We start from the raw sequence: 23888 nt of genomic DNA, 5'->3' as shown, positions 1-23888 counted from the left end.
TTCCTAGGTATTTTATTCTTTTTGTTGCAGTGGTTAATGGGAGTGTTTCCTTAATTTCTCTTTCAGATTTTTCATCATTGGTGTATAGGAAAGCAAGAGGTTTCTGTGCATTAATTTTGTATCCTGCTACTCTACCAAATTCATTGATTAGCTCTAGTGGTCTTCTGGGTTGCATCTTTAGGATTCTCTGTGTATAATACCATGTCATCTGCAAACAGTGACGTTTTACTTCTTTTCTATTTTGGATTCCTTTTGTTTCTTTTTCTTCTCTGATTGCTGTGGCTAAAACTTCCAAAACTGTGTTGAATAATAGTGGTGAGAGTGGGCAACCTTGTCTTGTTCCTGATCTTAGAGGAAATGCTTTCAGCTTTTCACCATTCAGAATGATGTCGGGTGTGGTTTTGTCATATATGGTCTTTATTATGTTGAGGTCGGTTCCCTCTATGCCACTCTCTAGAGAGTTTTTTTTTTTTTATCATAAATGGGTGTTGAATTTTGTCAAAAGCTTTTTCTGCATCTATTGAGATGATCATATGGTTTTTCTCCTTCAATTTGTTAATATGTTTTATCACATTGATTAATTTGCGTATATTGAAGAATCCTTGCATTCCTGGGATAAGCCCACTTGATCATGGTGTAGGATCCTTTTAATGTGTTGTTGGATTCTGTTTGCTAGTATTTTGTTGAGGATTTTTGCATGTATGTTCATCATTGTTATTGGCCTGCAGTTTTCTTTTTTTGTGACATCTTTGTCTGGTTTTGGTATCAGGGTGATGGTGGGCTTGTAGAATGAGTTTCAGCATGTTCCTCCCTCTGCTCTATTTTGGAAGAGATTGAGAAGGATAGGTGTTAGCTCTTCTCTAAATGTTTGGTAGAATTCGCCTGTGAAGCCATCTGGTCCTGGGCTTTTGTTTGTTGGAAGATCTTTCATCACAGTTTCAATTTCAGTGCTTATGATTGCTCTGTTTATATTTTCTGTTTCTTCCTGGTTCAGTCTTGGAATGTTGTGCTGTTCTAAGAATTTGTCCATTTCTTCCAGATTGTCCATTTTATTAGCTTATAGTTGCTTGCAGTAATCTCTCATGATCCTTTGTATTTCTGCAGTGTCTGGAGTTGTCGTGTTTTCATTGTCATTTGTTTCTAGGTATTTTTTTGATTTCCTCTTTTATTTCTTCAGTGATCTCTTGGTTATTAAATCGTGTATTGTTTAGCCTCCATGTGTTTGTATTCTTTACAGATTTTTTCCTGTAATTGATATCCAGTCTCATAGTGCTCTGGTCGCAAAAGATACCTGATATGATTTCAATTTTCTTAAATTTACCAAGGCTTGATTTGTGACTCTGACCTTTATGATTTCTTTCCTTCTGCTAACTTTGGGAGTTTTTTTGTTCTTCTTTCTCTAACTGCTTTAGGTGTAAGGTTAGCTTGTTTATTTGTGATGTTTCTTGTTTTTTGCGGTAGGATTGTATTGCTATAAACTTCCCTCTTAGAACTGCTTTTGCTGCATCCCGTAGGTTTGGAGTTGTCGTGTTTTCATTGTCATTTGTTTCTAGGTATTTTTTTGATTTCCTCTTTTATTTCTTCAGTGATCTCTTGGTTATTAAATCGTGTATTGTTTAGCCTCCATGTGTTTGTATTCTTTACAGATTTTTTCCTGTAATTGATATCCAGTCTCATAGTGCTCTGGTCGCAAAAGATACCTGATATGATTTCAATTTTCTTAAATTTACCAAGGCTTGATTTGTGACCCAAGATATGATCTATCCTGGAGAATGTTCCATGAGCACTTGAGAAAAAAGTGTATTCTGTTGTTTTGGGATGGAATGTCATATAAGTATCAATTAGGTCCACTTGTTTAATGTTATTTAAAGCTTGTGTTTCCTTATTTATTTTCATTTTGGTTGATCTGTCCATTGGTGACAGTGGGGTGTTATAGCCCCCTGCTATTACTGTGTTACTGTTGATTTCCCCTTTTATGTCTGTTAGCATTTGCCTTATGTATTGAGGTGCTCCTATGTTGGGTACATTAATATTTACAATTATTATATTTTCTTCTTGGATTGATACCTTGATCATTTTGTAGTGTCCTTCTTTGTCTCTTGTAATAGTCTTTATTTTAAGCTCTATTTTGTCTGATATGAGAATTGCTACTCCAGCTTTCTTACGATTTCCATTTGCATGGAATATCTTTTTCCATCCCTTCCCTTTCAGTCTGTATGTGTCCCTAGGTCTGAAGTGGGTCTCTTGTAGACAGCATATGTATAGGTTTTGTTTTTTTATCCATTCAGCCAGTGTGTGTCTGTTGGTTGTAGCATTTAATCCATTGACATTGAAGGTAATTATCGATATGAATGTTCCTGTTACCATTTTCTTAGTTGTTTGGGGTTTGTTTTTGTAGGTCTTTTCCGTCTCTTTTGTTTCCTGCCTAGATAAGTTCCTTTAGCGTTTGTTGTAAAGCTGGTTTGGTGGTGCTGAATTCTCTTAACTTTTGCTTGTCTGTAAAGGGTTTAGTTTCTCCGTTGAATCTGAATGAGGTCCATAACTTGAAGGTTGATTACTTGGATTTGAATCCCAGTTTTAATGTTACATGATCTAGAGTAAATCAGTTCATTTTTTCTTTTTTCTCTTATAATAGAATGGAAGTAATAATTATGCCCACTCAACTTGCTTCTTCAGGTTGCTGGGAGGACTATCTAAGAAAATGAATTGTTCAGTGCTTTACAGACTTTAATTGTTTACAGACAGTAGTATTCTTCCTTATCCTCCTCTCAAAGTAATTTATAGATGACTTTTTATCTTAACAGTACTGCCTTGTTTAAGGATCTACTCTGTAAGAAAAGGAAAATAGTGTTAACTAAAGAATATTTAATTTTCATAATAATTCTGTGATTTAGAAATTATTATTAACATTTTATGTGTAAAGAAAAAGGCTTAGAGAAGTTAAGTAACTTTCTCAATATCAATAATTTTGTAAGTAGTTGCTCCCTGGTTTCTCTGACTTCAGTGCTCATGTTTTTTTCTTTCACAAACTAATGCAGTTTGTTAATATACTGCAACCTGTTCCAACATTCCTGTGTTCATCATGCCTAATTTTGAAACTTCTTGACATTTCAGTCATTCTTGTTCTTTTAATTGGAGTTCACTTATTTCATGCATTTGGCAATTATTTATTGCCAGGTACTATGCTAAACACTATCAGTTTTTGACCTTAGTCTAGTCTTTATTTTGAACAGAAGAAAACAGGTTTAAAATAGTGACAATTGCTCCTATATTAGGGGGAAATACAAGATGCTTTGGGAAGTCTTCACAGAGGAAGTGATACTTAAGCCTGTGCTCTAACATTAACTTTTTATAGAATACAGATGGCCTCTGCCATTATGCCTTTTGTTTTTCTTGTACCATCAGATTCATATTGAGCCATTCATCCTAGGGTGAATAGTCAAATTACTCTTACATGTTCTTGTTATTTTCCAGCTTGTCCAGATTATTATCAATACAACACACTTGGAGAAATCCTGTAAGTACTTGGAAGAATTCATCACCAATATCACTAATGTGCTTCCAGAGACAGTCCACACCACAAAGCTTTATGGCACCACGACTTTTAAGGTGAGAAAGCCCTACATTACTGTAGAAGTGCTTCTTGTGTGCTGGGGCATTCTATCTAACACGGCTTTGTTTCTCCCATAAGTCATACATGGTCTTCAGAATAAGTCCTTATGATTTCCTTAGAAAAACAAATACCAATGCTAATTTTGGGGTGTTTAAACTAAAAATGGTCTACAGCTGTGTCCACTAAATCTTCCTTATATTTCGTTCATGAAAATGACTATTTCCTCAGTTGACCACCTGACAGTCAAGTATTTTTAAATATGGTTTAGAAAAGAGTGGTTGCAGCTGAAATCAACAGCAATTTAAAAATTTTAATTTAGCTATCCTCTCTTTTCTGTGTCCTGGGTCCAGTTTTTTTTTCTTTTAACTTTACATTTTAGTGAGGAATTTCTGTCCCTTGCTATTGTAGTTAGCAATTTTATAATCCTCTTACAAGGCCACAGGACTAGTTTTGATGCAGTGTTGGATTAAATGGAAAAAATGACACTCTTATAGAGCAAAAGAATAAGTGATGGTAGATGAGTTTCTGGAGAGTAAAGACCCTTAGGAAACTCATTTATATTGCCATATGAGCTTTAAATAAATATAAAGCAGAAAGAGTAACAGGGCAATATCTTAAACTAAAATGGTAGATTCTGACATAATGGCCAACATGTATGCTTTGGGAGTTTGTTATCATTGTTATTGTTTGATTATTTTAGTTCTGAAACAAATCTATGTCACCCTTTTGAAATCTAGAAGTTGTTAATTAGATATGAAGCGATAGAGTTGAAATCATGATTTATGCTTATGGTATCTCCTTTTTTCGATCATTTTGTTCTCTTTCCCTATTTATTGGTACCTTCCCTTGAGAATGGATTTAAGAGAAGAAATCCAATTTGATTCATATTGCTTATTATATTTTATGACATATAAAAATTGTTGGTATGATCTGCTCTTTTTTCTGTTCCAAGAAAAAAAATATGAAAGATCCTGGCCAATGCAATCTTGAGAGAGAACAAAGCTAGAAGCATCACACTTCCTGGTTTCAAATTATATTATAAAGCTATAGTAATCAAAACGGTATGGTATTGGCATACATACAGATCAGTGGAACAGATTGGAGAACCCAGTAATAAATCCATGCATATATTGTCAATTAATTTATGACAAAGGGGCCAAGAATATACAATGAGGACAGGATAGTCTTTTCAATAAAAGCAAGCCAAAACTGCAGTGAGATAATACCTGAGATAAACACATGTTAGAATGGCTATCATCAAAAATACAAGAGATAACATATACTGGCAAGGATGTGGAGAAAAGGGAACCTTGTACACTGTTAGTGGGAATGTAAGCTGGTATAGCCACTATGGAAAACAGTATGGAGCTTCCTCAAGAAATTAAAAATAGAACTACTGTGTGATCTGGCAGTTCTGCTTCTGAGTGTGTATTGAAAGGGATTGAAATCATTATCTTGAAGAGTTATGTATACTTCCATGTTCACTGCAGAATTAATCATAATAGCCAAGATATGGAAACAACCTAAGTGTCCATCAACAGATAAATGGATAAAGAAAATGTTATATACATTTTCTCCATATATGTATCCATATATATGTGTGTATGTGTGTATATAGATGTATATATGAATATTATTCAGTGATGAAAAATGAGGAAATCCTGCCATTTGAATCTTTAAAAAAAAATCAAACTCATATAAACAGTAGAAAAGTGGTTGCCAGGTACTGGGAGAGTGGGTTTGGCAATAGAGAGAAGTTGGTAAAAGGGGTACAGACTTTCAGCTATAAGAGGAATAAGGTCTGAGAATCTAATGTAAAACATGGTTTCTATAGTTGATAATACTGTATTGTATAATATTTGCTAAGAGGATAGAACTTAAATGTTCTTACTAAAAAAATGATAAATATGTGAGGTGATGAATGTGTTAAATAACTAGATGATAGAAAAGAAATCCTTTCACAATATATTTTTATATCAAATCACCACAATATGTATTTTAAATGTCTTATAATTTTGTTTTCAGTTGCACCTCAGTGAAGCTGAAAAAATGGAAAAAGTGAGATGTGTAACAACAAGATATTCTTTATGTTTATGATTAGGTTAGCTGCTAGATGAGTTACACATTCATGATGTGACCATGGGTTGTTTCAAATTCCCTATAAAATTACTTACAACAGAATTAATTTTGCATGATATTATGTTGCTCTCTTTACTTGTAAACTTTTCAATGATGTCTCCTTGTAGTAATACTGATACACTTTTAGTGAAGGAAAGACTTATTTCATAAAGAGGCCCCAATTATTAGTATGAAAATATGACAAGGCTTCCCTGGTGGCGCAGTGGTTGCGCGTCCGCCTGCCGATGCAGGGGAACCGGGTTCGCGCCCCGGTCTGGGAGGATCCCACGTGCCGCGGAGCGGCTGGGCCCGTGAGCCATGGCCACTGGGCCTGTGCGTCCGGAGCCTGTGCTCCGCAACGGGAGAGGCCACAGCTGAGGGACAAAAAAAAAAAAAAAAAAAAAAAAAAATGCCAAGAGCTTTAAGAATTTCAGGATGACCTTCCTTAGATAGTTTAATAGGAATTATAAGTACTCAATATTAGCATTATTATGGAGCATGGGTAATAATTTTATCAAAATATTTCTACGTGATTTCTACATGTGGAAGCCAAAATTTCTCTAGGAAAGAAAATGAGGGAGACACTTATAGTTAAGTGTTCAATAGAAAATAGGAGTTAGAGAGTTAGAATGTGATGTTCATTTATACTTGTTTATCCTATGGGGAATATGTAATATGTACTGCTATTCTTCCCCTAATCCATCTCAATTTTCTTATTTCAAGGGCTTTTAAATTATGGTCAGAAATCCTCCCAAAGGGTGGCTTGTGTATTTTGTTGTTCCAGCATTAAAATTGCTGAGGGAAAATTAAAGGCAGACAGGAAGCCATAGAGGTTGAGCAGCCAGTTAAATACTTAGTAAAGGAGAAGTTCTGGAGACCACTAAAGGTCATGTTGACAGTGCTTATTGAAAACACTGATTGCTTAAAACACATTGAAAGTTTATTTTTACCAGGACTGTTTCAAACCATCTAACCCAGAACTCAGTATAAACATGGCAATTATAACAGCTACATATTGTGTATTTTCCTAAGCTACTGTTTCCAGAAAACTTTCACTTGCAGATGGAAACCTTAATGCTGAAAAAGGGGCAAAAACAATCAGAAAGTCTTCAAGGTATTTTCTTGCAGAGTTCCTTCTTGTTTCTACCATATGTGACCTAATGAAGCTGGTATCCTTAGCTTTCCTTGTTTATAAGAATTCCCTCACTTACAAAATAGAATGAAGGTATTTATTAATTTACCCCATCACAAATATTGCTTGTGTACCTACTATAAAATATGGAAGAGAAAATACTTAGTTCTTGGATTTAGAGTCTATAATCTATGGGGAAGACAGACACTGTAAGTTCTATAAAGAACTGTGCAAAAAATGCTGGAATAATATAATAAATACATTAAATCTCTCACTGATTCTCCAATTTTTTATAAAGCATCTGCTACATACCAGGCAATAAACCAGTCTCCTGACTTTACACAACTTATATTCTAGTGAGGGTGATAGATGATACACAAACACAAAATTTAACATAATCTCAGGTAGTGGTAAGAGCTAGGAAGAAAAATAAATGAACTGAATGAAGTAAGAAATTGAATCACTTGGATTTCTGATAGATAAGCAGTCCAGTCAGAGGTAACAATATGGTAGAAGGTATTGGTGTATTCAAGGTGATCAGTATGCAAGGGGATCAGTCTGGCAGTGATGTATTTATCATTGGTAAGGGTGGTAAGAGACAAGATCGTCAGGAGTCATATGATTTCTGGACTTGTAGGCCCCAATAAATACTTTTTATTTTATTTTGAAATGAAATATGAGGTCATTAGAAGACTGGAAATGGTGGTGATAACCTGATTTATGATGGGGAACCCTAGTTGCTATGTGGAAAATATACTATAGGTCAGTAAGAGTGGAAGAAGAGAATCCAATTTGAAGGTCATTGCAGTAGTCTAGGTAAGAGATAATGGTCACTTGGACTACAGTGGTAAGGTTGGAAGTGGTAAGAAATATTTTTGAAGATAGAGATGGCAAGTTTTATTGCTAGATTAGGTATGAGATTATAAGAGAAAGAATGGAGTCAAGAATAATTCCAAGATACTTAAACTAAGCAAACTGAATTAACTAAGATGGGGAACAGTGAGAAAATAACAGTTTTGGGGAGTGGCAGTAGAATCAAGATTTCCATTTTTCGCATATTAAGCTTGAGGTATTTATTAGTCATTTATCATAGAGATTAAATTAACAGGATAAAGTCATAGCTGGACATAAAAATTTAGAATTCATAAGTGTAAAGATGGTATTTTATGCCATGGATCTGGCTTTCTTCTGGGAATTTAATATAGATAGGGAAAGGGTGTGAGGATTGAGCTCCAAGGGAAATCAACATTGACAGGTCTAGAAGAAGAGGTGAGTGGTACTTATCTCAGCTGTGAGACCTTCAGGGAGGACTTACCAGAAAAGGTCCAGTAGGAGGTGTCCAGCAGGAGTATCTTGGGAGCAGCAGGAGGTGTCCAGGTGGAGAAAGGATGAGGAGGGAGTAAGGGACATTTTTAGGTGAGGCAACTTCATGTAAAAAGATGAAATAATGAAATAAAATCATAATTCTTTGGTGTAGAATAAGGGTAGCAATGACATAGAGAAGTAGGTAAATATCAATTGTGAAGCACTTTGTTATATAATGATAGATAATTTGGACTTTATCCTACTAAAGTCTTTGAGAGACTTCAAGCAAAGGTGTGTTGCAATTTTAAAAATAATCATTTACTTTCCCTAATTAGAAGGAAGGAAGAAAGGAATGAAAAAAGGATGGAATGCAGGAAAGGAAGGAGAAAGGAAGGAAGAAATAAATCACAATTACTTGAAATTCATAATCAGAGGAAATGAAATACCGAGACTACTTTGTATAACTGTGCTAATAAATTTGATGGTCTATAGGAAAATATGTGATTTAAAAAGTGATTCAAGAAGATAAAGAGGACTTCCCTGGTGGCACAGTGGATAAAACTCGGCACTCCCGATGCAGGGGGCCTGGGTTCAATCCCTGGTCAGGGAACTAGATCCCAGGTGCATACCACAACTAAGGGTTTGCATGCCACAACTAAGGAGCCTGTGTGCTGCAACTAAGGAGCCAGTGAGCCACAACTAAGGAGCCATGAACCACAACTAAGGAGCCCACGTGCTGCAACTAAGACCCAGTGCAACCAACTAAATAAATATTAAAAAAAGAAAAGAAGATAAAGAAAATTGACATAACTATGAAAAAAATGAGAAAGTTATTAAAGACTTCTTAAAACTGGGGAAGATTCACATGATTTTACCAGTGAATTCATTCAGGCTTTCATGAAACAGATAATTTCTGTATAATTTAAACTACTCCATACCATAGAGAAAAATGGAAAATATCTCAGTTAATTTTTGTGAAGTCAACATAACAATGATACAAAAACTTAAAAAAAAAAAAAAGGTTCTGAAGACCCTAGGGGCAGGACAGGAATAAAGATGCAGACGTAGAGAATGGACTTGAGGACATGGGGAGGGGGAAGGGTAAGCTGGGATGAAGTGAGAGAGTGGCACGGACATATATACACTACCAAATGTAAAATAGATAGCTAGTGGGAAGCACCCGCATAGCACAGGGAGATCAGCTCAGAGCTTTGTGTCCACCTTGAGGGGTGGTATAGGGAGGGTGGGAGGGAGATGCGAGGGAGGAGATATGGGGATATATGTATATGTACAGCTGATTCACTTTGTTGTAAAGCAGAAACTAACACACCATTGTAAAGAAATTATACTCCAATAAAGATGTAAAAAACAAAGATAATAACAATTGATGAAATAAATATTAGAGCAACAGAAAAAGAGAGATTTGGTCATAAAATGAGGTTAGCCAATATTTACTAAACTCATGATTCCCTCAGGTGTGCCAGGCTCTTTATGAAAGTCATTAGATTTAATAAATGTGTTAAAACTATGGAAAAATGTATAGTAGCTGAAATTAAGTTTAAAAAGAAAACTAGAGAAACCATAAAATCCCTGAACAATTAAAGACAAATATTGATGTAAAAATCATAAATAATAAAATATGAAACAAAATCCAGAAGTGCATAGAAAGCAGGGATAAAGTAATGTTAAGAATGCAAGGATAATTAGTATTAGAAAGTTGTTTAAAATTATTCACTACTGTAATAGATCAGGTGAGAAAAAAATGCATGAGTATTTAAAAAGATACTAAAAAGGTATTTTATGTAAGGCCACATCTCTTCCTGATAAAATCTCTTAGTAAACCCCTCTATCAGTAATTGACAGATCCAGGAGGCAGAAAATTAGTAAGGATATTGTTGAACTGAATGGTCCTATCAATCAGCTAGATCAAATTGACATTTATAGAATACTTCATCTAACAACAGCGTAATACATATTCTTCTCAAGGTCATAAGAACATTCACCAAGACAGACCATGTTTTGAGTATTAAAGCATATCTTAAAAAATTTTGAAGAATACAAATCACATAAAGCTTGCTCTCAGACCAAATGGAATTAAACCCTGGAAATAAATAACAGAAAGATAGCTAGAAAATCCCCAAATATTTGGAGATTAATCAGCACACTTCAGAAAAACACTTGGGTAAAAGAAAAAGTTTCAAGAGAAATTAAACAGTACTAAATTAAAATAAAGTATAACTTACTAAAATTTGTGGCATCAGTGAAAGCACTGCTTATAGGGAAATTTATAGCATTAATTGCATAAATTCCAAAAGAAATTTCACGATCAGTAATCTAAGCTTCTACCTTAGGAAACTAGGGAAAGAAGAGCAAATTAAATCCAAAATAATCAAAAAAAAAGAAAAATTAGAGCAGAAATAATTGAAAACAGAAAAGCAAAGGAGAAAACCAATGAAACCAAACATGGGTTTTTAGAAAGATCAATAAAATTGATAAACTTTGAGTTAGGCTGACCAATAATAAAAGAGAAAAGACACAAATTACTAATATCGTAAATGAAAAAGGGGCCATCACTACTGATTCCATGGACATTAAAAGATTAATAAGGGCATATTATGAGGAACTCTATATCCACAAATTAACAGCCTACATAAATCGAACCAATTTTTTCAAAGACACAATTTACCAAAACTCACACAAGTAGTAATAATCTAAATAGTCTTATATCTGTTGAAGAAATTGAATCAATAATTAATGGCTTTCGAAAATATAAAACACCAGGCCCAGTTGAAAGAAGTTGAACAAGACAAAAGTAAATGGAAAGATAGTCAATGTTCATTAATTGGAAGAATTAATATTGTTAAAACGTCCAAGTTACGCAAAGTGAACTTCAGATTCCATGCAATCCCTATCAGAATGTTACTTCTTTTTACAGAAATTGAAAAAAATATTAAAATTTGTATGGAACCACAAAAGACTCTGAAAATCCAAAGCAATCTTGAGAAAGAACAAAGCTGGAAACAACATACTTCCTGATTTCAAATTATATTATAAAGCTATCGTAATGAAAACAGTATGGTATTGGCCTACAAACAGACAAATAGATAATTGGAACAGATTGGAGATCCCAGAAATAAGCCTATACATGTATGGTCGATTAATTTATGACAAAGGGGCCAAGAATATACAATGAGGAAAGGATAGTTTCTTGAATAAGTGGTTTTGGTGAAACTGGACAGCCACATGCAAAAGAATGAAACTGGTTCTCTGTCTTACACCATAGACACAAATCAACTCAAAATGGATTAGAGACCTGAATATAAGACTGAATCTATAACACTCCTAGAAGAAAACATAGGGGGTAACTTCTTTGACATTGGTCTTGGAGGTGATTTTTTGGAGTTGACACCAAAAGCGAAGGCAATAAAATCAAGAATAAACAAGTGGGAATTCATCAGACTCAAAACTTTCTGTACAGCAAAGAAACCATCAACAGAATGAAAAAGCAACCAATGGAATTGGAGAAAATATTTGCAAATCATGTATCTGGTAAGGGGTTAATATCCAAAAAATACAAAGAACTCATACAACTCAATAGCAAAGAAACAATCTGATTAAAAAATGGGCAGAGGAACTGAATAGACATTTTTCCAAAGAAGACATAAAAGTGAGCAACATGTAAATGAAAAGATGTTCAACATCACAAATCTTTAAGGAAATGCAAATCAAAACTACAATGAGATATTACCTTACACGTTAGAGTGGTATCATCAAAAAGATAAGAGATAGGGTATATATCCAGAGAAAATTCTAATTTGAAAATATACATGCACCCCAGTGTTCATAGTGCACTATTTACAATAGCCAAGACATGGAAGTAACCTAAATGTCCATCAACAGATCAATGGTTAAAGAAGATGTGGTATATATATACAATAGAATACTACTCAGCCATAAAAAAAGAATGAAATAATGCCATTTGCAGCAACATGGATGGAGCTAGAGGTTATCATACTAGTAAATAAAGTAAATCAGGCAGAGAAAGACAAATGCCATATATCACTTATATGTGGAATCCAAAATATGATACAAATGAACTTATTTACAAAACAGAAGTAGACCCACAGACATAGGAAACAAACTTATCGTTACCAAGGGGGAAAGGGGATGGGAGAAGGATAAATTAGTAGTTTGGGATTAGCAGATACAAACTACTATATATAAAATAGATAAATAAAAAAGTCGTACTGTATAGCACAGGGAACTATATTCAATATCTTGTAATAAACCATAATGGAAAATAATATATGTGTGTGTGTGTGTGTGTGTGTATAAAATATATGTATAGCTGTACTTTGCTGTACACCAGAAACTAACTTAACATTGTAAATCGACTATACTTCTATTAAAAAAAAGACACAAGAGATAACAAATGCTGGCAAGGATGTGGAGAAAAGGGAACCCTTGTGTACTGTTGGTGGGAATGTAAGCTGGTACAGCCACTATGGAAAACAGTAAGGAGGTTCCTCAAGAAATTAAAAATAGAACTACCATATGATCCAGCAATTCTACTTCTGGATGTATATTCAAAGGAATCAATATCTTGAAGAGTTATGTATACTTTTGCATTCATTACAGCGTTAATCAAAATAGTCAAGATATGGAAACAATCTAAGTGTCTATTAATGGATGAATAGCTAAATTATGCACACACACACACACACACACACACACACACACCCCATACACACAGTGGAATATTATTCATCCATTAAAAAAAGAAGATAATCCTGATCAGTTGCAAAATCATGGATGAACCTAGAAGACATTATGCAAAATGAAATAGACCAGATAGACAAATACTTCATGGTATCATTTATATGTGGAATCTAACAAAAGAAGTTGAACTCTTAGAAACAGAGAGTAGAAACATTATTGCCAGGGCTGGGAGGGTGAAGAAATAGAGGTTGATAAAAGGGTACAAACTTTCAATTGTAAGATGAATAGTCTGAGCATCTAGTATATAACAATGTGACTATAGTTGATTACACTATTATATAAATGATAACTGCTAAGAGAGTAGAACTCCAATGTTCTCACCAAAACAAAACAACAAAAAAAGTAAATATGTGAGGTGATAACTGTGTTAATTAACTTGATGTGGGGAATCCTTTTGCAGTATATACCTATATTTAGTCATTATGTTTTTCATTTTAAATATCTTACAACTTGTCAGTTATACACTAATTAAGCTGAAAGAAATTCTACCTAATATTTAAGGATGAAATTTCACCACTTCTCTATAATATTTTCCAGGAAATAGAAGCAGAGAGAATACTATGTAACTCACTCTATGAGGCTAGCATTACCGTAATACCAGCCAGACATCGCGGGAAAGGAAAACTACAGACTAATATTTCTCATGAACTTAGATGCAGAGTCCTCAACAAAATATTATGAAATTGAATCCAACAATGTATCACAATTATACACTACCACCAAGTGGGTCTGCAAGACTTATTAAACATCAAAAATCAAGTATTGTAATTCATCACATTAATGGGCTAAAGAAGAACAATTATAGAATCATATTAATAGATATAGAAAATGCATTTGACAAAATCCAACACCTATTCATGATAAAAACCTCTCAGCTAACTATAATAGAAGGGGATCGTCCTCAACTTGGTAAAGAACATCTACAAAAGTCCTACAAATAACATCATACCTGATAGTGAGAAACTAGAAACTTTCCTGCTAAAATCATGAAAAAGGCCAGGATGTCCTTTTATACCACTCTTATTCAACATTCAGTAAGCCATGAAATAAAAGATTTACAGACTGGGAAGATAGAAATAAAACTGACTTAGTTTACAGACGATATGATTGTCTAAGTAGAAAATATGAAAGAATTAACAATAACAAAAAGACTGCTGGAAGTAATAAATGAATGTAGCAAGGTTCAGCATATAAAATTGATATACAAAAGTTATTTGCTTTCTCATTATACCAGTAACAAATAACTGGAATTTGTAATTAAAAACATAATGCTATTTACATTAACATTGAAAAAAGAGAAATAGGTATGAATCTAACAAGATAAACAAGATCTATGTGAAAAAACCTGTAAAACTCTGATAAAAAGTAATCAAAGAAGTAAGCTCTAAATAAGTGGAGGGCTTCCCTGGTGGCGCAGTGGTTGAGAATCCGCCTGCCGATGCAGGGGACATGGGTTCATACCCCGGTCCAGGAAGATCCCACATGCTGCGGAGCGGCTGGGCCCGTGAGCCATGGCCGCTGAGCCTGTGCGTCCAGAGCCTGTGCTCTGCAACGGGAGAGGCCACAACAGTGAGAGGCCCGCGTACCACAAAAAATATAAATAAATAAGTGGAGATATGTTCCGTATTCATGGATAAGATGATTCAATATTTTATCAAGATATCAGTTCTTTTCAACTTAATCTAAAGATTCAGTTCCAGTCCAAATTCCAGCAACTCATTTTGTGGATATTGATATATTGTTTCCAAAGTTTATATGGAGAGGCAAAACACCCAGAATAGTCAACACAATATTGATGGAGAAGAACAATGTTGGAGAACTGACACTACCTGACTTCAAGACTTACTATAAAGCTACAGTAATCAAGACAGTGTGGTATTGGCAAAAAAAAAAAAAAAAAAAAAAAAAAAAAAAGATAATTAGGTCAAGGGAACAACATAGGCGCCCAGAAATAGACTCTCGCAAATATAGTCAACTGATTGTTGACATGCAGTAAACTCAGTTTAATGGAGAAATGAAAGTGTTTTCAATAAATGTTGAAACAACTAGACATCCACCTGCAAAAAGGAAAAAAAAAAATGAACCTAGACACAGATGTTACACTTTAAAATTGAGTTAAAAATTTGAGTTTGAGTTAAACTCAAAAACATTTGAGTTAATTGAGTTAAAAATTAACTCAAGGCCAGACACTATCAAACTCTTAGAGGAGAACATAGGCAGAACACTCTATGACATAAATCACAGTAAGATCCTTTTTGACCCTCCTCCTAGAGAAATGGAAATAAAAACAAAAACAAACAAATGGGACCTAATGAAACTTAAAAGCTTTTCCATAGCAAAGGATACCATAAATAAGACCAAAAGACAACCCTCAGAATGGGAGAAAATAGTTGTAAATGAAGCGACTGACAAAGGATTAATCTCCAAAATTTATAAGCAACTCATGCAGCTCAATAACAAACAAACAACCCAATCCAAAAATGGGCAGAAGACCTAAATAGACATTTCTCCAAAGAAGATATACAGATTGCCAACAAACACATGAAAGGATGCTCAACATCACTAATTAGAGAAATGCAAATGTATAACTGATTCACTTTGTTGTAAAGCAGAAACGAACATACCATTGTAAAGCAATTATACTCCAATAAAGATGTTTAAAAAAATTAACTCAAAAGGGATCACAGACTTACATGTGAAACACAGCACTATAAAACTCTTAGAAGATAACATAAGGGAAAATGTTGGTAACCTTGGGTTTGGCTATGACTTAAGGTACAACAACCAGAACATGATCCATCAAAGAAAATACTGATAAGATGGACTTCATTAAAATGAAAAACTTCTGCTGTAGAAAAGACACTTAAAAGAATGAAAAGAAGGAGAAAATGTTTGTAAAATGCATATCTAATAAAGGACTTATATCCAAAATATACAAAGAATGGGTAAAAGTCAACAATAAGAAAATTAAAAGTGGGTTTAATGTGGGTTCACTTTAAAAATGGGCAAAAGATCCAAATAGATACCACACCAAAGGGTGGAGAGGGAGTTATAAGTTAAAACAACAGTGAGATACCATTGTACAACTCTTTAAAAGGCTAAAACTGAAAACACTGACAACAAATGCTGGAGCAATAGCAGCTCTCATTCATTGCTGGTGCTAATACAAAATGGTAATGTTATTTTGGAAGACAATTTGCTAGTTTCTTACAAGGCTAAACAGAAATAGTCTTCCCATGCAATTCACCAGTCATGCTTCTTGGTAAACTATCCAAGTGAATTGAAATGTTAAGCTACACAAAAACTTACACATAGGGCTTCCCTGGTGGCGCAGTGGTTGCGCGTCCGCCTGCCGATGCAGGGGAACCGGGTTCGCGCCCCGGTCTGGGAGGATCCCACATGCCGCGGAGCGGCTGGGCCCGTGAGCCATGGCCGCTGAGCCTGCGCGTCCGGAGCCTGTGCTCCGCACGGAGTGTCTAGGCCCGTGAGCCATGGCCGCTGAGCCTGCGGTCCGGAGCCTGTGCTCCGCAAAGGGAGAGGCCACAACAGTGTGAGGCCCGCGTACCACAAAAAAAAAAATAAAAACTTACACATAAATCATTACAGCAGCATTATTCAAAATTGACTACACTCAGAATCTATCAAGATGTCCTTCAATAGGTAAACGGATAAACAAACTATGATACATCCTGACAATGGAATATTATTCAGTGATGAAAAGGAATGAACTATCAAGCCATAGAAAGACATGGACGAAAATTAACTGCACATTGCTAAGTAAAATAAGCCAATCAGCTACATACATGGTTCCCAGTATAAGACATTGTAGAAAGGCAAAGTTCTGGAGAAAGTAAAAAGATGGTTTGTTTCCAGGATTTGGGGGATGAGCAAGGGAGGAGGGATGGATAGAGTGGATTTTTATGGCAAGAAAACTATTCTGTACGATTCTGTAATAGTGAATACATGACATTATCCATTTGTAAGTACCCATGGAACTGTATAACACAAATAGTAAACCCTGATGCAAACTGTGAACTTTAGTTAATAATAAAATATCCATATTGGTTCATCTATTGTAACAAATGTTCCACACTAATGCAAGGTTTTTTAAATAGGGGAAACAGTGGGAGGGGGATGGCAGGCAGTATCTGCAAATGCTCTGTACTTTCTGCTCAATTTTTCTTTAAGCCCAGATTTCTAGAAAATAATGTTTATTAATTAAAAGAATACTTAGTAAAATAAGAATTCAAGGACAGTATTAAATTATCATACAAGTAAGTAAATATGTAAGCAGAGAAATGCTCTTAGAACTGTGTTCATATAAGTAAACATAGTCAATGCCTATATTATAGTATGTAAATACCTGTAAAATTATGCAGCCATTAAAAAGGTGAAAATGGAGAGGAGGGTATGAGTTCGAGTAAAATTTGAGTGTTAGAATTTATAGGACACCGTGACTATGAAGGAATGAATGGAATCCAACATGTTGCTTAAATCTCTGCCTTGGCCTGAAATGAACAGGTGAAGAGTGGGAATTATGATTATTCTCGTCCTGGACTTACAGTATTCAAAGTTTCTGTGAGCCATAATGCAGGAAACAATCAGAAATATGGGTCTTTAACAAGAAAGGGTTTGGACAGATATAATGGAAGCCATAGGAGGTGATGAAATCATCCAGCGAAAGTGAGAGGATTAGAGGCCAGAAAAGTAAAAGTAAAACTATGTCCTGAAAGCCAACAGAGAAGAGGGTAAGATCAGACTGAAAAATGGTTATTGGATATGGTAGCCTGGTGGTCATGGATTACCCTGGACCAATCCATGTTGATGGATTGTTAGATTGCAGCATAGACTGTTTTGTCCTAAAAATGTTTTTCTTGAAGCTTTAGTCCCATAACACTTCTTAGAGCCTTTTATATGCCAGTGTAAATCAAGACTCTTTTAAACTGGGTTTCTCAGACTTAATTGATCTAGGAACTTTTTTGCTGTCATTTGAGCATTTTTCAGGACTATTGTTAATTAGAGCATATTTTAGGAAATGTGTGCCAATCTTTGAAGAAACGATTATAAAGAATCTAGAAAGGTAGGATAGTAACTAGGGGGAACATACAGCATTAAATTAGAAACTTCAGGATACTTACAATAAGCAAAGTGAAGAGACTAGCAACAATAACAGGTTGATACTGCAGGAAGGGAGGTTCTTGGAATCCCAGAAGAGAAGAAAGAGAATAGGATCCTGAGAATGAGTGTAGTTTTGAACATAGGTAAGAAGGTACAAAAGATGCAGATAGCTGAGGGCAGTGAAGGCAGTTTCTCTATTTGGTGAATCAATATAATAATTTGTCTTGCAGATACAAGATAGAAAGGACTCTACTGAGCTTTTGAAAACAAGAAAAATTAATGGAGACTGTGATGTTACTTGATATTCTCAATTATGTTACTTAGTTTGAGATGTCTCCAAGCAGAGATTTCTGCTTTGCTTATACTGGAATTTTGAATGATTATTCAAATTTCATATTTCACAGGATGCCAGACATGCAGCTGAAGAAGAGATTTATACCAACTTAAACCAGAAGATTGACCAGTTTCTACAGCTGGCTGACTATGACTGGATGACTGGAGAATTGGGCAACAAAGCTAGTGATTACCTAGTAGACCTCATTGCCTTTCTACGTAGCACCTTTGCTGTCTTCACACACCTTCCTGTAAGTGACCATTGCTTTTACTTTGTCCATCATATAGAAAAAAGGTTTCTTAAAATCTAGATTGGTGAAATATGTTTGTTTCTGCTTTAACTAGCCAGGAAGCTGTGGATATAAAAGCTCACACTATAATTATCATCCCTTAACAGGATTTAAAGACCTCTTTCTCATTTATTCATTGGCATTTGCATTTTGTTTTTTCTGGAAATGGTTCCTAATATTATGTCTACTTATATCCCTCCTAACTTCAAGGTAATTAGTACAAACACATAATGAATGCCTTGGTAGAAGTAGAATAGAAAATTAGGAGTTAGAATTTTAGATATGTATTTTTTAATTCTAGAACATCCATTTAAATTTTTTTATATCCTCAAATTCTCTGGTGAAATTCTCCATCCTTTTTCCAGTTTGTCTATCTGTTCTCTATTTTCTTGAGCATATTTATCACAGACTTCTAAAAATTGAAGTATAGTTGATTTACAATATTATATTAGGGACTTCCCTGGCAGTCCAATGGTTACGACTCTGTGCTCCCAATTCAGGGGACATGGGTTCAATCCCTCATCGGGGAACTAAAATCCCGAATGCCTCACAGTGCAGCCAAAAAAAAAAGTTACAATATTATATTAGTTTCAGGTATATAGCATAGTGATTCAGTATTTTTACAGATTTTACTCCATTAAAAGTTATTATGAGATAATGGCTATAATTCCGTGTGCTATATGATATATCCTTGTTGCTTATCTATTTTATACATAGGAGTTTTGTACCTCTTTTTTTTTTTTTTTGGCGGTACGTGGGCCTCTCACTGCTGTGGCCTCTCCCATTGTGGAGCACAGGCTCCGGATGCGCAGGCTCAGCGGTCATGGCTCACGGGCCGAGCCGCTCTGCGGCATGTGGGATCTTCCCAGACCACGGCACGAACCCATGTCCCCTGCATCAACAGGCGGACTCTCATCCACTGCACCACCAGGGAAGCCCATCCCTTTCTCCTGTCTTGCCCCTCCCTCTTTCCCTCTTTTCTATTGTTTCTTGATCTCATTTTATTTCCTCTCTAATCTTTATTCCCTTCCTTCTGATGACTTTGGCCTTTGTTTGTCTTTTTCTAATTTCTTTAAGTGGTTGGTTAGGTACTTTATTTGAGGTTTTACTTATTTCTTGAGGAAGGCCTGTATTGCTATAAACTTCCCCCTTAGAACTGCTTTTGCTGCATCTCATAGATTTTGGTGTGTTGTGTTTCCTTTTTCCTTTGTCTCAACGTATTTTCTGATTTCCTCTTTGATTTCTTCATTGAACAGTTGGTTTTTTAGTAGCATGTTGTTTAGTCTCCACATGTTCATGCTTTTCCCATTTTTCTTCCTGTAATTGAGTTCTAATTTTATACCACTGTAGTGGGGGAAAATGCTTGATATAATATCTATCTCCTTAAATTTGTTCAGCCTTATTTTGTGGCCCAGCGTGTGATCTGTCCTGGAGAATGTTCCACGTGCACTTGAAAGGAATGTGTATTCTGCTGTTTTTGGATGAAATGTCCTGTAGATATCTTTGAAGTTTAACTGTTCAAGTGTGTCATTTAAGACCACTGTTGTATGAGTGATTTTCTGTCTGGATCATATGTTCATTGATGTAAGTGAGGTGTGAAAGTTCCCTATTGTTATGGTATTATTGTCAATTTCTCCCTTTATGTCTGTGAATATTTGCTTTATATATTTAGGTCCCCCTGTATTGGGTGTACATACTAATGAGTGTAATATCCTTGTCTTGTATTGATCCCCTTATCATCATATAATGCCCTTCTTTGTCTTTTGTGATAGCCTTTGTTTGAAAGTCTATTTTGTCTGAAGCGAGTATTGTTACCCCGGCTTTCTTATTGTTCCCATTTGCATAAAATATCTTTTTTCATTTCCTCACCTTCTTTGTGTATGTGAGTTTCTTAGGCAACATATAGAAGGGTCTTGTTTTTTCATTTAATCAGCCACCCTATGTCCTTTGAGGGAGCATTTGTCCATTGATATTTAAAGTAATTATTAATAGGTATATACTTATTGCCATTTTGTAGCTTGTTTTCTGCTTGTTCATGTAGTTCTTCTCTGTTCATTTTTTCTTCTCTTTGTTTCTTCCCTTGTGGTTTTGTTGATTTTCTTTAGTAGCATATACCAGAGAACTCCTAGATGTTTTCATTTTTTACAATTTGCTCTTTTCTTTTGCTGTTCTGATTGAGTGATTTACATTATTCTACCAGATCACTTATGCATTCTTCTGTATCACTTAGTTTGCTATTCATTCCTCGTAGTGTGCTTTTACTTTCAGCTGTTGAATTCTTCATTTCTGATTGGGTCTTTTAAAATATTTTCTAGTTTCTTATTAAAGTTATTAGTGTGTAGATAGATTCTTTCCCCTAATTCAGTTAACATTTTTTATAACCAATGGTTTGAATTCTTCTTCAGGTAAATTATTTATTTATGTTTCATTATTTTTTCAGCTGTTTTTTCTTGCTCTTTCAATTGAGAACAGTTCTTCTGCCATTGCATTTTGCTTAACTTTCTCTGTTTCTATGAGTTTAGGTGAAACAGTTACCTATTGTGGTCTTGAAGGGGTGTTCTTATGTGGCAGCATCCCTATGTGTGCCCAGTGCCTTTGGTGGGAGAGCTGGATTTGGTGTGGAAACAAGTCATATCTTTCCTCAGGATGTGCTGGAGCTATCAGCTTGGAAGAGAGTGGGGCTAGAGATGGAGGAGCTAGAGCTGCCACCAGGTGTGAAGTGGGACTTCCCCTCTGCTCAATGGCCATGACCACCCTATGAGGGGTGGGGTCTGATCCCAAATTCCTGGAGCAGAAGCCCTGAGGGTCTGGCCTGGACCAGCTCTGTTCCCTTTAACTGTGTGTTTCCCCCTTCTTCCACACTGTGAGCCTTGCCCAAGTGGCGGGAAGTGCTGAAGTAAGTTGGGTCCATGGGGTCTCTTGGCCTGTGTTGACTGCAGACAGAGGTTCAAGCTGTCTCTGATACGCTGCCTGTATAGGTTCCCACAATTGTTTCCCTCACAGCTGATCACAGCCCCTATCCCTGCTGCCCCTGCCCTGTTGTGGAACCACACTATAGAGCTGTTGTTGTCTATACGGACTTTCAGTATCAGGAGTTGAGCTATGCTCGAGTGCTGCCATCAGAGATTTGGGCTGCTTGTGATGTTCTGCTTGAGTAAGCACTAACAATTACCCCAATCCCACCCAGGCTCCGCCCAAAGACCAGTTTGTCTCTGCATCCCAAGATCGAGTTTTCTCCCTGGTCATGACCACCCCAGATTTAATGCCCTGAGGCAACATCGAGTGAGCAGCACTGGTGCATTGGCTCGGCTCAGGCTGAGGGATGCACTGAGGTGGTTGTGGGAAACCTGGCAGCCACTAGAGCAGAACTCTTTCCACCCTGCCTTGAGGGCAACTCGGCACTCCTGTGCTCTTCATGAGCAGCGTTCAGGCTTCCCACTGCCCCCGTTAGTCCCAGTGGTCCCCCAACCAGCCAAGGAGGCTTGTCTCTCCTGCACAGGACCCCAGACTTGGGCGTCCAATCTGTGGCTCTCACCACTCACTCCCCAGGGCAGGTGTCCACCCATGTATTCTTCCTGTTACTCTGAGTCACCTCCCAGGAACACAGGGCCCAACCCGAGCACTTTCTTCCCATCCTGCCTGATTACCTGTATCTTTCTTACAGCCTTGTTTGTACCGGATTCCTTCTGCCAGTTTCCAGTTAGTTTTCAGTGAGAATTGTTCGACATGTAGATGTATTTTGATGTGTTCTTGGGGAGATGTGAGCTCCATGTCCTCTTAATCCACTATCCTGATCCTCCTCCTCTACAGTTCTTTTAAAGACATTTATTAATGCCTATGTGTAGTTCACCTACATACTGATTCGATTTGTTTCTGAGGTTTTGGCTTTTTGGTTTTTTTGTTGTTGTTTTCAGTCATATGGTACTATCTCTTCCTACCATTTTTTGGTACATATTAGACATTGTTTTTAAAATATGTAGAGGTTCCAAATGATATCACCTGCCACCAGAATCAGTTCATCCTTTCCCTTACTAAGTAGCTAGAATGAGTGGGTGGGTTGTGGTTTGAGCCTTATCATCTTAATCCAATCATGGATTGATCGGGGTTGAGCTTGGGTTGCAGTTGTAATGTACCTTTGGTTTACCTTTTTAAAATGTAATTTAATTTAATTTTTTAAACATCTTTATTGGAGTATAATTGCTTTACAATGGTGTGTTAGTTTCTGCTGTATAACAAGGTGAATCAGCTATACATATACATATATCCCCATATCTCTTCACTCTTGCGTCTCCCTCCCTCCCACCCTCCCTATCCCACCCCTCTAGGGGGTCACAAAGCACCAAGTTGATTTCCCTGTGCTATGCAGCTGCTTCCCACTAGCTATCGGCTTTACATTTGGTAGTGTATATATATCCATGCCACTCTCCCACTTTGTCCCAGCTTCCACTTCCCCTTCGCCATGTCTTCAAGTCCATTCTCTAGTAGGTCTGCGTGTTTATTCCTGTCTTGCCCCTAGGTTCTTCATGATCTTTTTTTTTTTTTTTTTTAGATTCCATATAATATGTGTTAGCATACAGTATTTGTTTTTCTCTTTCTAACTTACTTCACTCTCTATGACATGTGCCATATCTTTTTTATCCATTCATCTGTCGATGGACACTTAGGTTGCTTCCATGTCCTGGCTATTGTAAATTGAGCTGCAGTGAACACTGGTACATGACTCTTTCTGAATTATGGTTTTCTCAGGTATATGCCCAGTAGTGGGATTGCTGGGTCGTATGGTAGTTCTGTTTTTAGTTTTTTAAGGAACCTCCATACTGTTCTCCATTGTGGCTGTATCAATTTACATTCCCACCAACAGTGCAAGAGGGTTTCCTTTTATCCACACCCTCTCCAGCATTTATTGTTTGTAGATGTTTTGATGACAGCCATTCTGACTGATGTGAGGTGATATCTCATTGTAGTTTTGATTTGCATTTCTCTAATGATTAATGGTGTTGAGCATTCTTTCATGTGTTTGTTGGGAATATGTATATCTTCTTTGGAGAAATGTCTATTTAGGTCTTCTGCCCATTTTTGGATTGGGTTGTTTGTTTTTTTGATATTGAGCTGCATGAACTGCTTGTAAATTTTGGAGATTAATCCTTTGTCAGTTGCTTCATTTGCAAATATTTTCTCCCATTCTGAGGGTTGTCTTTTC

The 23888-nt window shown here is 36.1% G+C and overlaps 1 protein-coding gene across 10 annotated transcripts in view; it reads left to right on the top strand.

Annotated features, from left to right (window-relative positions):
* EXOC6B (exocyst complex component 6B) overlaps positions 1–23888 on the top strand; it is a 735227-nt gene that overhangs the window by 411055 nt on the left and 300284 nt on the right. For all 10 annotated transcript variants that reach the window (XM_055089243.1, XM_024133527.3, XM_055089241.1 and 7 more), the window contains 2 exons: positions 3475–3609; positions 18470–18649. In XM_055089243.1, the coding sequence (XP_054945218.1) occupies positions 3475–3609; positions 18470–18649 (315 nt within the window). The remainder of the gene's footprint in view (positions 1–3474; positions 3610–18469; positions 18650–23888) is intronic.

Source organism: Physeter macrocephalus, chromosome 12 (genome assembly GCF_002837175.3).
Source record: "Physeter macrocephalus isolate SW-GA chromosome 12, ASM283717v5, whole genome shotgun sequence".
NCBI lineage: Eukaryota > Metazoa > Chordata > Mammalia > Artiodactyla > Physeteridae > Physeter > Physeter macrocephalus.
The sequence above is the reverse complement of the archived record's forward strand: the minus strand, read 5'-3'. Positions and strand labels throughout refer to the sequence as shown.